Genomic DNA, 14,003 nt, shown 5'->3' with positions numbered 1-14,003 from the left:
TCAGTGATATTGTAGTACTTACAAACACTGCCTGTAGGCATCACAGATAGTTCTCTAACAGATGTAAATACAGAGGCTCTGGAAAAGCTTTGCAACAAAAATGCTGCACTGCAAACTTTACATAAGACAAATACAAACTGTGTGGGGAAGGTCATGACACAGTCTACATAAATTACAGAAGTTTAAGGAAAATGGTTAATAGCCTATTAAAGCTCCATCATTAATTAGCAAGCAGTCTCCCTTACACATTTGTTAAATTCTAATTAACTGATGCATCTCTGCCTTTTAGCTTTATAAACCTTGCAGGGAGACTGCAAGTCACCAAAACCCCCACTCTGCCTCCCCCCAGCTAAAGCCCCAAACCCCCAAAGGCCGTAAGGGGACAATGAGAAGTGAGAGGGAAATCTTGGGGTGAATATGCACATGACACCTGAGCAGTACCCATATCCAGGTAATTTTTTTCCTAGATTTTAGGAGGGAGGACAATTGGGTGTTTTTTAAAACCTACATGTTCTTTAAATTCAAGTGTTCACTCACTACTTTATATTCTTCACAGACAGTTAATATTTGTTCTTATGTTTTTTAATAGATGAGAATCAACATTTACCATGCTGAGTTGTTTTACTAGAATACAGAAGGCAACAGTAACTTTTCCAAAGAGTCTGCCATAGGTTGATAGGTATTTCCATTTAAAAGCTCTCACTCTAGTAAGCAAGTCACTACAGTAAATGGCAAATCATAAACTCATATCACCTGATTAACTTACTCTAATGACAAGAAAAGAGTATTGTCCCACAAATTCATATCCTCAAAAAGCATCCCCATGGGAAACCTGTGTATTTTCACTTCACAGTCTGAAATATTGCCCTTGTATGGTTAGCTCATGGAGTCTTTTTATATGTCATATTATTCAGGGCTAGAGAATGCTTTATAACACATGCATGATGGTGCATATAAATGCAGGAACAGTTGTCTGATAAGTTCTTACTTTTTGCAATTTTGCCTCAAAAGTAACACTGAATACTTTTGGTGTTAAAGTTTGTTTATTCAAATAGCAAGAACATTGTAAATATTTACTCTTATTCATTAAGCTGTTAAAAATAATAAACAAAAGCTAATAGAATCTGAGGAGCGACTCTGTACAAAGATTTTGGAATGAGAGGAGCAAAGAATCATATGCCAGGTTTATAAACGGAAGAAAAAATCTTATCAGCATAAATAAGTGATAGAACTGGACTCCACACAAAGCACAATACACTAAATGGCCATCTTGTTATTGCATAGGTATCTGGGCAGGAACAATCCTCATTTTTATCAAAACATTTCTATCAACTCTAAAAAAACCCGATTTACTCAAACAAAATCAGTATTTTCTTAAACAACAGTATATTCATGGCATATAGTGAGAGCAAAGTAGGAAAAGTCACCTCAGTTCTGTACAAGATGCACTTACTGATCTGCATTGAGCATTTTATTGTTGTCAAAAAACTCGCCAGTAATTGACAGACAAGAAAATGGTTCACATAATAAAAAAAGAAAAAAAGAAAAAAGGAAAAAAAAAGAAAAAAAAAGAAAAAAAGCCTAATGCCTAAAGATATTATCCAAGGTTTTCCCTTTGAAGTCTGAACAAGACTTGAGCTCATCTTGTTAGATCTTGAACCTCAGCTCCCCAGCCTGGCCCAGTGCTGACTGGTCACTCCTCCCAGGTTATCTACTCTCCAGTTTCCCTGCATGTGATGGAGACCCTGGGCTACCCAGCTGCTCCCTGGGCTACCCAGCTGGGCCCATGGGTGTCCAATGTAAGAACCTCATTTCACCTGAGGCAGCTAAAGAAGAGCTGTCTGCTGCTCCCTGGCAGAAATCTTTATATTTCACACGTTTTCTAGAAAAAAAAAACCAAAACAAATTAACCAACCTACCCCAAAAAAACCCAACTCAACCAAACAAAAGGAATCTCAACCCAAATGGTGTACCCCTTGCTTGAAGGCAATCAATTTATAGCTAGCTAGCACAGCTAGAGCTGCCTGGAAATTTGAGGCAACCTGTAGTACATCTGCACCCCATTTTCCCAGTTTTCACTCCAGAAAAATCTTATGGCTGAAGTATAGCCAGGGTAAATTTCTGCTGACTGGCTGAAGCCCACCAAGACTTTGAGTGAAAATAAGGAAATTTAATGTTCCCCAACACATTTTGCTGATAATTTTAATGTGTTTTGTGAGCAATGCCCATCAACTCACTTTCTTCCCCTCCCAAAGGGTATGGAACAGCAAGAAACTGAAATTCAAAGCCTGCAGATAACACTTCTACACTCATAGAGGGGATGAAATCACTGAACTGAAAAAAGATTTTTCAAGCAAATGTTTCTAAATTGACAAACATGTTTTCTAAGTGAGGGAGTTGCCAATGAATTAATAATATCTGCTGGAATTACACAAACATAAAATGCTCTTCCTCCAAAAGCTCTGCAGCTCAACACTTTACACTTCCATGTTGTGCTGTAATATTAAAATAGCATCTGGAAAAATGATCTAAACATGCTGCAGCCTCAAGGTAGGAACTGTAGTGACTGCTAACTAGGCAGTAGTATATTCTGACAAGGCTACATATCTAAAGGATTCTATTTCTATAAATATGCTAATAAGAAAATGCAGAAAGAAGTCCCCTCCCATTAATTATGTTGCATCTGCACACACTGCTTATCTCTAGAAATCCTGCTTCTGCAAGAGCTTTCTGTATTATGAATGAATTTTTTTAAAAAACAGAATGTAAGGATTGTTTTAGTTGACACATCAGAAAGCCAGTGAGAAGAGTAAAAAAATTCTAATTTTTCTCATCTCCATTTGTAATGGTTAAGGCAATATTTAGGGGCAGCAGGATAATAAAAGGTGCTGAAGAACAAGAAGTACAAATTTAATTGTTTTAAGTCATACTGTTTCTCAATTCTACTAGCAAACTACTGTTCTACTCTGATATATGAATTACATCTATAAACAGCTAATAAAAATCTTACCTTTTTCTCCGATATTTGTCATTGTCACTGAAAAAAAGAAAAAAGGAAACAATAAAAATTTATGTTTAAATAGCAAATGATGTACCTCAGTATTTAAACTTTTTTTTTCAACCAAAGATGGAAGAGTAATCATCAATCAATGCACATTTCACGTCACACACTATGAAGCTCTTATGCTGTGTACCTTCATCACAAGAACAGATACACAATATCAATTGCTTATAAGGTTTTTTGGCTCCTCTTCCCAGGCTCATTTCCTGATAACTAGGACTTCCATCTATCTGAAGCTGCCAAAGTTTAATCCAAGAAAAGCCATCTCTGAAGAGCAGTTATTTATTTTAACTGTGGTTGCACAGGTTTCACTCTTTATTTATGTTCTGTTCTTGAAGTGCAGGTACCAGACTCCAGAACTGGTTTTGACAGCAATATTTGGTGATACTTTATATCTTCAAAGCATAAAAACTGAAAGTGGACAAAAGCTGCATTTCCTTTAAGAAATTGCCCATGGATTACAAGATTTGGGGACAGTAAGAGCGTGAGAATGGGCAAGTATGTCAGGCATGGAAGGGAGCACACAGGTATCACACATCAGTGACTGCATTTTCCACTCTTGGTCACATTATTTAAGAGTAACCATCTCACAACAGGTATCTCAGAGAGATCAGAAACTCCAAAGTGATCAAAACCTCTTTTCACCCAAACCACTCCATCACACATTTGTTCACCCCAGTTAAGCAGTCTGCAAGCTGCTAGTGCCTGCAACAGGACAGTAGGTGTACAGAAATCTCATCTACTCTTGTTTTCCTAATAAAAAATATTGCAGAAGGCTGGTCTTCAAGCAGCAGGCACAAGGCAACTCCTCTGGAAAAGCCAAACAGCCATACCACCTGACTGATGGATTAAACTTAGGCTTGGTGATTGAGTTAAAGCCAATATTTAAATACATCTTGCATATTGCAAGGGTGGACCATGGGACCAGTGCTGCTCAACACTTTAACCAATGCTCTGGAAGAGTGAACACTTATCAAGGCTGCAGATAACACCAGCCTGGGGACAGCAGCTGGGACGTGCAGGACTTCCCTTCAGAGGGACCACCACAGGCTGGGGGAATGAAGCAATGGGGCCCTTATGAAATTAATGAGGGCAAAGACAAAGTCCTGCCCTGTAAAGAAGCAACCCCCTGCAATGACACAGCCTGGGGACTGCTGGGCTGGAGCAGCTCTCTGGAAGAAGCCATGCATTGCTGATGGGCAGCAGAAAGGGCAAGCAGCCACATGGGCTACATCAGCAGGGTCAGTCAAGGGAAGGGTTTATCCCCCTCTGTGCAGCATCCATCAGACCACAGGCAGAGCTCTGTGGGGCTTTGGGCCCCCCAACACAACAGAGACCAGTCCAGAAAGAAGCAACCAGGCTGGAGGGGACTCGTCCTCTAAAGAGAGGCTGCACAGCCAGGGCTTGCCAGCCTGGAGAAGACATAATTTTGGGAGGGCCTCCAAGGACCTTAGGGAGACACTGAGGAGCTGGGCTCTTCATACTGGTGCAGAGTGGGATGACAAGAGCCAGTAAATGTAAGGTGAAATGAAAGGATCAGATCCAATACAAGGAAAAACCTTTCCACCATGAGAACCATCCACCAGTGGGGGAAATTATCCAGACATGTTGCACAGCCTCCATCAGTGAAGTTTTTCAAGACTCAAGCCAATAAAACCCTGAACAACCTGGTGTGACTTCACAGCTAGCCCTGCTTTGATTAGGACGTTGGACTAGATGAGCTGAGGTCCTCTCAAACATGCATTATTCCACAATTCTGTAATTATAAAATAGGTCTATTAAAATGGAGATTTGACTGTAGTTCTACCAAAACAAGCATTTGTCTTACCTGAGGGAAAACAGTAAGCAACCATGCTTATAAAGTTCCTAAAAAAATCAGAAAGATACCATAGAAGTTGCATAAGCCACTATAAAGTTAATTATATTCTACCCTCAGTTTTCTCAACTCTTTAGAATTTGAAAGAAAAGCTGAATATCCATTTAGACAACTGCTAGAGAGAAGCTGAAGGAACATGTATATATACACTTGACTCTGAGGAGCAGACATACTCCCCTATAATAATGCACAAGAACTCTAAAATTTTAAGAAAAGTCATCCACCAGATGATTGTTTACAAAACAAAAGACATCTTCAGAGCTGATATGCAATTTAAAAGTGATGGAGTTCTCAGATTAAGACAAATTAGCCACCATTCAAATTCTGATTTTCTTTCTCCACTTGGAACAGTCAGCAAAATGTGCAGAAATTTTGCCCATCTTCTTGGAGTAACTACTCTCTACTACTTAAAAAGTCACAGGCAGTCATACATTGCAGAATCACCAGTTTCAAAACAAAATCCTTTTAACCAACCTTCACAGTAATTTGTGGTATTTTTCTCTCCTTACAAGGGAATGCCACAGAACATTGCTGTGAAAGCAGTTGTTGGAAATCTTTTTTCCACCCCTTATATTTGGACAAAATGTATTTACTAATGTGTCTGAGAAATCTAAAATTTTCCACAATGACTGTAAGTAAAGGACAGACAAATCCAAATGTAGTAATTTCTATCAGACATCAAACATAAAGTTTTCCAAAATTTCTGTCCACCTCTAGAAGGAAATGCACTCCTCAGAGGCTACACCTGTGCAGAAGACTGTCTTCTCAGCTTTTGCAGTATTTACCTCAGAACCCAAATGCTCCTGACAATCAGGATCATGAAGACTAAAGCACAAGTGCCCAGAGATGTCCAATTAACCCCAGGAGGGTGAAAACATGTTTTTAGTTGGTTTTGTTTGTTTGGTTTTTTATAATTGTAATTTTAATTTCTTTTACCACCGAGTATAAATCAAAAGTTATTTCATACACTCCTGGGCTGCAAGCACTTTAAGGGACCAAAGCAGAGAGGAACAAGACTAAAAAGAGATGCCAGTACCTCCAATCTTACCATCATTTTTCTCCACACATATTGCAACTGGTGTTTACAAGGAGACTGGCTGCACTGCCCAACAAGCATTTCCACAGACAGTGACAGAAAGGAACTGTGCAAGATATCCAATAACCTGAAAGTGAAGTACCAGTCCCTCTGCTTATGTCTTTTTAAATCACCTCTGACAAAAGCTCCCTGGAGGAGGTACAGTGTGTGGGAAAGTAATGAAAAAGCATCGACAATACAACAGTACCAGAGAGGAAATGAAGGTGTGGGGTGGTTTTTTTTTGGTTGGTTGGGTTTTTTTTTTGTTTGGTTGCTGGCTTTTATTTTTTTTGAGGGAGAGGGAGTGAGAGAATTTTATGTTTTGCACCCATGTGGCAGAACTGACCAACAGGATAAAAAATGGCTCTTACACATCAAACTCTCTCTTGAATTGCTCTTAAAGATTTAAACTTTCTCCATTTGTTGAATGACCAAGATACAAAGACTTCTTAGGGTAAATATCTTGTATTTACTCTAAGATCACACTAAAATCATACTATTTAAGAGCATGGAAAATAATTTTCTAGTATGAAAAAGTCTTCTAATTTTGGATTTTATCAAAGAAGTGTTTATTATTTTCCCTGCCTTCTGGATAGCACACTATATGCTTATTTAAACCAAATTTTATATATTTTAGTAGAATCATTTGTATCAGTATTTCTGGCAGTTTTCTCATTTATGTTTCAAGGGGTTACACTCACTGTGGTGAAAAGTAGGTCAGTGTGCATTCTGTCATTAATAAATATCAGCTGAAATGCTGCAAATGCACTTGCTGATAGTCAAATAGCACAGAAATAATATGGGTAAAAAGCATTTATATCTATGATGACTAAAATAAACACAAAGGACATGGCAAACCCAACTGCTAAGCAATTTCTGGGAGAAAACAGAGTAAATCCCTTTGGGACCAAAATGGAATGATACTCCTGTATATTCAGAGATGGAAATAATTATAAAAACATGACCTGTCTTCAGGAAATCATTAAAAAGTCACAGCTTTGTTTGCCTGAGATACTGCAGGGGCCAATTTCATTAAGAATCACCCTTGCACTGCTGAAGCATCAGGATGCCATTTACAGTTCAGTACCAGCAGACTGTCACATCATTAGAGCCTCTCCGGTTCATTACGCAGCTGGCAGATGGTGCTCATCAGAATTAGGGACCAGGCTGGGACAGATGCAGGATTTCAGCCAATGTAGATGCCAATTTCCTGAGCCAGAAGCATTGCTCCCTGCTTGCCACAAGCAGCCAGAAACAGGAACGTTCAATAGTCAATGCCACTAAGCAGCCTGTGCTTGCAGGGGACAATTGCACAGAAGACAGAATGCTGTGTTTCACAAGATCATAAAAAGTCCAGGATGGTTTCCATCACCAAAGTAGTTTGCTAGGTAGAGAAATCACATCACTAGGCACCTCGCACACTGGGTCAGAGCTAGTGGATTTCCCACTTCTTCAATTTCCACTCATTTTCTCTAGAAATCTTTATTCTCACTCAACCATGTAAAAACTAGGTAGATATCCATCTCCACATAGCTAAAGACGTGGTAAGACACATTGCTATCACAAACCCCAAAAGATTTTAAAAGATAAATTTCATATCAAAATGTGCATTGGTTTTGTAATGTTAAATTTTGCTTGACTTCTAAACCCAAAATCAAAGTTTCTGAACTGTAAATATAATGACTAGACTTAAAATGAAGGAAAAAAAAAATGGGAGAAAGCAATACATTTTTTAAGGCTGTGATGAAAGTGGATATACAAAATTTTCCTATCATATTTTATGTACCTTTTAAAAATATTTAAGTCTTTGGAATGGGAAAACAAGATACATCTGATTCAGAGACTCTGCAGCCACATCTATAAATAGCTGGTTCTCTCAAACTTTTATGAAGTTTAACATCTTGGATCTGATTCACAAAACTAAGTACATATTTTATCTTTATAGCATATTTGAGGCTGTAAAACACTGATCTGTAGATGCAGTTTGATTCAGCTCCGTGCACACATAAAAGTGTTTTATAGTTGTGACAAGTGTTCTGTCATTGCCTGCAATAGTCCTTCAGTAAAAATATCAGTGCTTGCAATAAAATCCTGCCTCTCTGCCAGACAGAGCAGTGATTTGCATTGATTCAGAGTGACAAGGTGCCACCAGTGCTTTGTTTCAGAACAAAAGAAACGGAAATATTTCTGGGATATTTAAGGTTGGCATAGGTAGTCATCAATAACCCATACATTTGCATTTGATGGTATTTGCAAATGTTTCAGAAGATTGATTTTAACCCTGTGCCCATCAAACTGCATCATTGTCCACCTGCCCAGCAGCAATCACTGCTATTTGGTACCTTTGCAGGTAAGGTCACAAAACCACTGACTTAATCTTTCTTCTTTAAAATCTTCCCATTTACCTTCCAAGTCACAAAGAACAAAAAGTGTCTGGCTCTAGTAAAGTTGTAGACACTTGCATTGCTAGTGTTGCCAGACACTTCTCAGCAAACAAAAACCACGCCCTGACAAGAGCAACTCTTAAAGTTATGTATCAAGCAGTGTTAAACCTTTATCTGAAAACATAATCTTGTCCAGTAACTATATCTTCACCTAGGCCTTATGTTTTCAACTTCAAGCCATGGTTTACATTTCAAAGCACAAAACCTCCAGGAAATACACTGGGCACTACATGGAGAGATAACCAGCCACGCTTAACACAGACTTCAACTCTGTTGCACAGTTGTAGAGTAGCAGCTGCCTCCGAAAGTCTGAGAAAGCATTCGAACAAAAGCTGGGAAATCCACAGGAGCACTACTGGCTATAGTTCAGAAGCCAATTCTACTTCAGCCACCAGTTTTGAAACTTTTCTCAAAGTAACCATAGATGTCAGAAGAGGGGAAAAAAAATAAAGGGAAGTAGTATTTCCAAATTATGGAATAAAAATGCAAACATTCTTAGACCAAAGTGCTTTTGTATCATAGAAGCTAATGTGCAGACAGGGAATTTAATCTGCATTTCACAACACCAACTGCAATGTTACTATGTACTTGTATTTCTACAGCCAAACCTAAATTCTAAATGGTTACAACACATAAGCTGCAAGTACCATAAATCCTTTAATCCATCTGGAGAACATAGTGAGCAAAGAGCTCGAATCCAGCTGACCAAATCCTGGGTCTCTTTTTTTTTTTTTTTTTAAGCTTTCCCCCCCTCCCTCCCCCACCCTATCAGCTTCTATCTCCTTATTTTCTGCCACTTCTGATGCCCTGATGACAAAGTGCCAAGCCCACAGGGCATGTATTAATTCTGCCTCTAAACTGTGATGAATTAAGCAGCTTTATGTCCTATTATAATTCCATTCCACTGATGGTTCACAGGGTCAAAAATCTCAGTTCAGCACTAATCAATCTGATCCTCCAGCAAAAATCTTTCATGATCATTAACATATTTAGCAGCTGGATGTCATTCCATGCTTTCTGTTCCATTCTGAAGGTAGTTGTGGACACATACCACTCACATATTCTACACCAAAAACAAAGATGTGACTTATGAGCACTCCTGACAGTACTGTGAATGTCTTCTTGTACCCTCTCTTCAGGTATGCTGAAGTAATTTATTCTTTTCCAAATCAGGCAAATCACTCACCAGGTGGCAATATTTCCTCCCTTTCCCTCCACTGGAGTAGTCACAAAATGCTTATTGCTTGTTCGTTCCACAGTAAATCTATTTTCCTTCTTCAAAATTACAAATTCAAGGTGCATTTTCTGACAGGATTCCCTGAGCAAGAGCATTATCCTTTGAATTAAAATTAGTGCCATATAAAAATGGATCAAAACTGAACATAAACATCCATTTTCTACTGGATACAGGACATCTACCTAGGATAACCCTTTCATCAGCTAAGCTGTTATTTTTACTAAAAACATCTGTCATAACACTGTCACTTTTTTTACATTTTCCTTCTTATATGCACCTCCAAATCATTAACTGGTAGGAAAACAAAACAAGATAAAAGGATGTCAGTATTTGCATTTGTCAAGAACATTTCTGACAAACAGCTGTCAGAAACTGCAAGTAACTTCTGGATCTGCCTTACCTAAAGCATGGAATGGACAACTCCTCCAAGTCCCTTATGGGTCTACTAACCTGAATTAGAGATGCATCTAAGAAGGGAAATAAAAGAATATTTTTTTTTCTTTGCATGTGAAGTTTGCAAAGATTTTAATAGCATGTTCATTTTCAGGTTTTCATAAACAGTGAATCCAATGTGTATTTTCTGAGTATAGACACATGGATAGAGGTGCTGGGGTGAAGTATTTCATTTGCACTTCATGTTACTGTTGTTCCATGTATCCTAGGTTGAAATTTCAGTAGCTATCAAAGGGCTATCAAAGTTCACCGTGCTTACTGTGCACTGCCTGTATTACCCCATCCTTTCTAGAGAAAGGACAATAAATCTGTATCCCTCGGGTTCTCCCAAACACACTTAAATTTTTTTAAGGGAATTAATACTTAAAGACCCAGTAATTTTAAACACGAAGTTATTCAGGGTGAAAAAAGAAGTACTACTGCTAGACAGGGCTTGTGAGATGACAATACTGGCAAAATCAAGAGAATGGCACTAGATTAGGAGTGAGCAATTTTTAGTTGAGTGTTTTAAGACCAACTCATGTATGCACTTAATTCCAGTATTCATTCTACATCCAGCAGAAAGAACTGTTTGCTAGTGTTCAACACCTTTCTCCTTCTTCTCCTTGTTAAAGGTTCAATGTGCACGAGCACCTACTTGAAGCCAATAATAAAAGAGACAGAACTCTAGACATGGCAATGATAGTGTTTAAAAGAGTGGATTCATTTTTCTGTTTCTAAAACTCCTTTTTGTTTCTAAAATGCTACTCAATACTGTAAATACTCGGCTTTAGGTATGTAAGGAATCAGTTCAGTAGATTTCTTTTAAAAAAAATTGTCCCTCCTATAATTCTCAGATGAACTTAAAAAAAAACCCAAAAAAACAACAACCCAACAAATAAACCCTAACAAAAAAAACCCACAAACCCATTCAAAACACTACATTTGAAACACTTTCTCACTACTAAAAGGTCAAATGGACCACTTACATTACAACAGTGCAAAGTCCCTGCTAAGTCCTACTGCACAACAGTTAACGCTGTACCCTGTATGCTGTCAGCCTCAATGACAGAAAGCTGCAGAAGAAACCCCAGCTATATACGTCCTCTTTAGCATTCAGTGCTGCAGGAATAAAAGATGCACTGAATAGACAGGCTGGCTTCAAAGCCCTGAAATGCTTACAGTCTATTCCTGCCGTTGGCTTTCCTTCCCGGAGTTGTTAGTTATGCCTTCTGTTGTTTACACTAAATATTCATTAGAAAGACGAGACATAAGCTTATTTTATTTTAATATGCCAAAAAATGAGGGAAAACATCCAGATATAGACAAAAGATGAAATTACTGGAAATTGTGGATGACTATTATGCTGAATTCAAAAAACTGGCGAGCCACCTCCTACTGGAAGGTGTGGGGGTGGGTGAGAAACAAACAAACAAACAATTACCGTTGTCCATCGAAAGGAGTTCAGTAAAAGATGCTTTAGCTGAGTCCCAGGGTTCCACTTCCTCCCCCTCCCATTGCAGGCCTTTTGCTTTGAAGGATTCTCAAGGAATCAGTGAACCACAGTTTATAGTCTGAAGCAAGTTCCAAGCATGTCATTTCCTTAAGAGGTACCTGCTTTCAGGTAAGCTGAAGCCCAATTCTCCTCTGTCACAGTTATGCAGAATAAAAAATACAGCAGAACACTGGAGCAGTAGTGCCCAGAAAAAGCCTACTGAACCTACCAGAAGGCTGCACTCATTAGGACATTAACTATAGAGTGGCTTTTCCCTGGAACATCCCTGCCCTCCTCGTGTCAGCTTACAGCTCTCCTTTCCAGGCTTGCTCAGTCAACTCCCAGAACCTTGCAGACAATTCAGTGCTTCCTGGTGCTTGAGGCACAGCAACTTTATTGAAGAGTTATATTTAAAACTAACAAATCCGAATGATGTTAGAGAAGAAAAAAAATGCAAAAAGCCTAACCTCCAATATAGCAACTACAGCAAGTCTTGATACTGCCCCAAAAAACAACGGTGCTAGGACTGGCAATCACTTTTTGCTTAATCCCTCAACTGCTTAGCCAAGCATGCATAGGATAGAAATCCTATCAGTTTTCTGTATACAATTAAAAAAAAAAAAAGAAAATAAAAAATTAGGTACTAGACTTCTGAGATTTTCAACGTGAACAACTGAAAACTAAGTACAGCTAACTTATATTCCTGTGTGCCATTATTATGACGTTGTTACTGAAACATCAGTATGCCACATATTAGCCTCTAAAAATCAGATTCAATGGTTTTCTACAAGATACACCGTAACAGAACCAAAATCAGAAAAAAACCCTCCAAACCAAGGGGGGGGGGGGGGGGGGGGGGTGGTGAGTCGGTCATTTAATAAATCTTTCTGGCTCGGCTACTCTAATTTACACAAATGCTCATATCACACGCAGCCTCGAGTATGTAATTAGCGATCCGCCTGACGCTCGGGATCAGGTGCCAAGGAGCGTGGTCAGGAAGACTTCCGAGAGCACTGGCAGGCTGCCCATGACAAAGAGGGGATCAAGAAGTTGTGACAGCCGGGCATTTTCTAAACGACTGAAGAGTGGCACAGGGAGGGAGACTCGTGGATTTCCTGTTACCTATTCCCGCTTGCACGTCCGCGCTCAAATGGCTCAGTACGTGTGTGTGTCCACGCGTGTGTGTCCATGTGTGTGTGTGTGTGTGTGTGTGCGCGCAAGGCACGGCGAACTCTGCTCGGCCACCTGCACAGCCGGTCCCGCTTGCCGTGGCCGGGGCTGGGTCCGGCCGCACTCCACGGAGCGAACTCACGCCTGGGAGAAGCCCCGTCTGCCCGGCTCCCTCCTCGGGTGTGAGCGCACACCAGGCGCGATGGGGCGCGGGGACACGGGGCAGCGCGGATGTCCCTCGCCCGCCCGGGGGGGCTCCGGTCCAGCCCAGCCCAGCCCTGCCCAGCCCCGGACCGGGCGTGGCGGCGGCAGCAGCAGCATCAGCAGCCAGGGGCGGCCTCGGCGCCAACAATCAACAGAGGCGGCCGCCCGTGCCCGTGTCTGTGCCCGTGCCCGTGCCCGTGTCCGTGCCCGTACCGCCCGGCTGCGCTCCCCCGGCAGGGGCGGCGGCGCCCACCCGCGTCCCGCCCGCCCCCCGCCGCGGCGGCGGCACTCACGCAGGCAGAGCTGGGTGACATAGGCGTAGTAGGACCAGCAGAGGATGCTGGAGATGAAGAGCACCGGCACCCAGTAGAGCAGCCGCTGGCAGCGCCGCCGCACGCCGCCCCAGGCGCCCGGCGCCCCGGCTGCCGGCGGCGGCGGTGCCGCCATCTTCCCGCACCGCATCCCGGCCGCTCGCTCCGGGGGCCCGGGCCCCGGCCGCGCTCCCCGCCGGAGCCCGCCCCGGCCCCACCCCGCGGCGCGGCCGCTCCTCCCACCGCCCGCCCGCCGCTCCCCCCGGGCCGGGCAGGGCAGGGCGGCGGGGGAAGAGCCGCCCGAGAGCCCGGAGCGTCCTCCTGGAGTCCTTCTGTCTGTGCCGGGCCGGGGGCACGGGCGAAGTTCGGGGCGGGCGGAGCGGCCCCGCCCGGCGCAGGGCGCGGCTCCGGCCTCGGGCGGCCGCCACGTGCGAGGGCGCTGGGGCGGGGAGCGCCCGGTGCTCGACGCTGCTTCCCTCCTCATCCTCCTCTGAAACGGGGATGGCAGCGCTTAACACCCCCTGCAAGTGCTTTGAAACACCCGGTTACAAAAAGCGCCGCCTCGCTCGCTAGTAGCGCTTCGAGTGCTATGAACAGGCTTTGAGGGCTGCGGTGTCTTGGCGGGCAGGAGGCGGTGGGAGGCCACAGTGGCCCGGCATGGTTGGCTTGTGGCTTTTGGTGGCTGTTCGTGCAGAGAA

General features: G+C 42.1%; 1 protein-coding gene across 1 annotated transcript in view; it reads right to left on the bottom strand.

The window, feature by feature from the left end:
• The window catches only part of ZDHHC2 (zDHHC palmitoyltransferase 2), a 32,020-nt gene extending 18,555 nt beyond the window's left edge, over positions 1-13,465 (bottom strand). The window contains exons 1-2 of the mRNA XM_014873448.2: positions 13,288-13,465; positions 3,011-3,037 (exon numbers count right to left, since the gene is read on the bottom strand). Coding sequence (XP_014728934.1) covers positions 3,011-3,037; positions 13,288-13,456 — 196 coding nt within the window. The 5' untranslated portion in view covers positions 13,457-13,465. The remainder of the gene's footprint in view (positions 1-3,010; positions 3,038-13,287) is intronic.
• Positions 13,466-14,003: the final 538 nt, after the last annotated feature.

The sequence above is a fragment of the Sturnus vulgaris genome, chromosome 4 (assembly GCF_052056855.1).
Source record: "Sturnus vulgaris isolate bStuVul1 chromosome 4, bStuVul1.hap1, whole genome shotgun sequence".
NCBI lineage: Eukaryota > Metazoa > Chordata > Aves > Passeriformes > Sturnidae > Sturnus > Sturnus vulgaris.
This window is presented reverse-complemented; position numbering and strand designations above follow the sequence as displayed.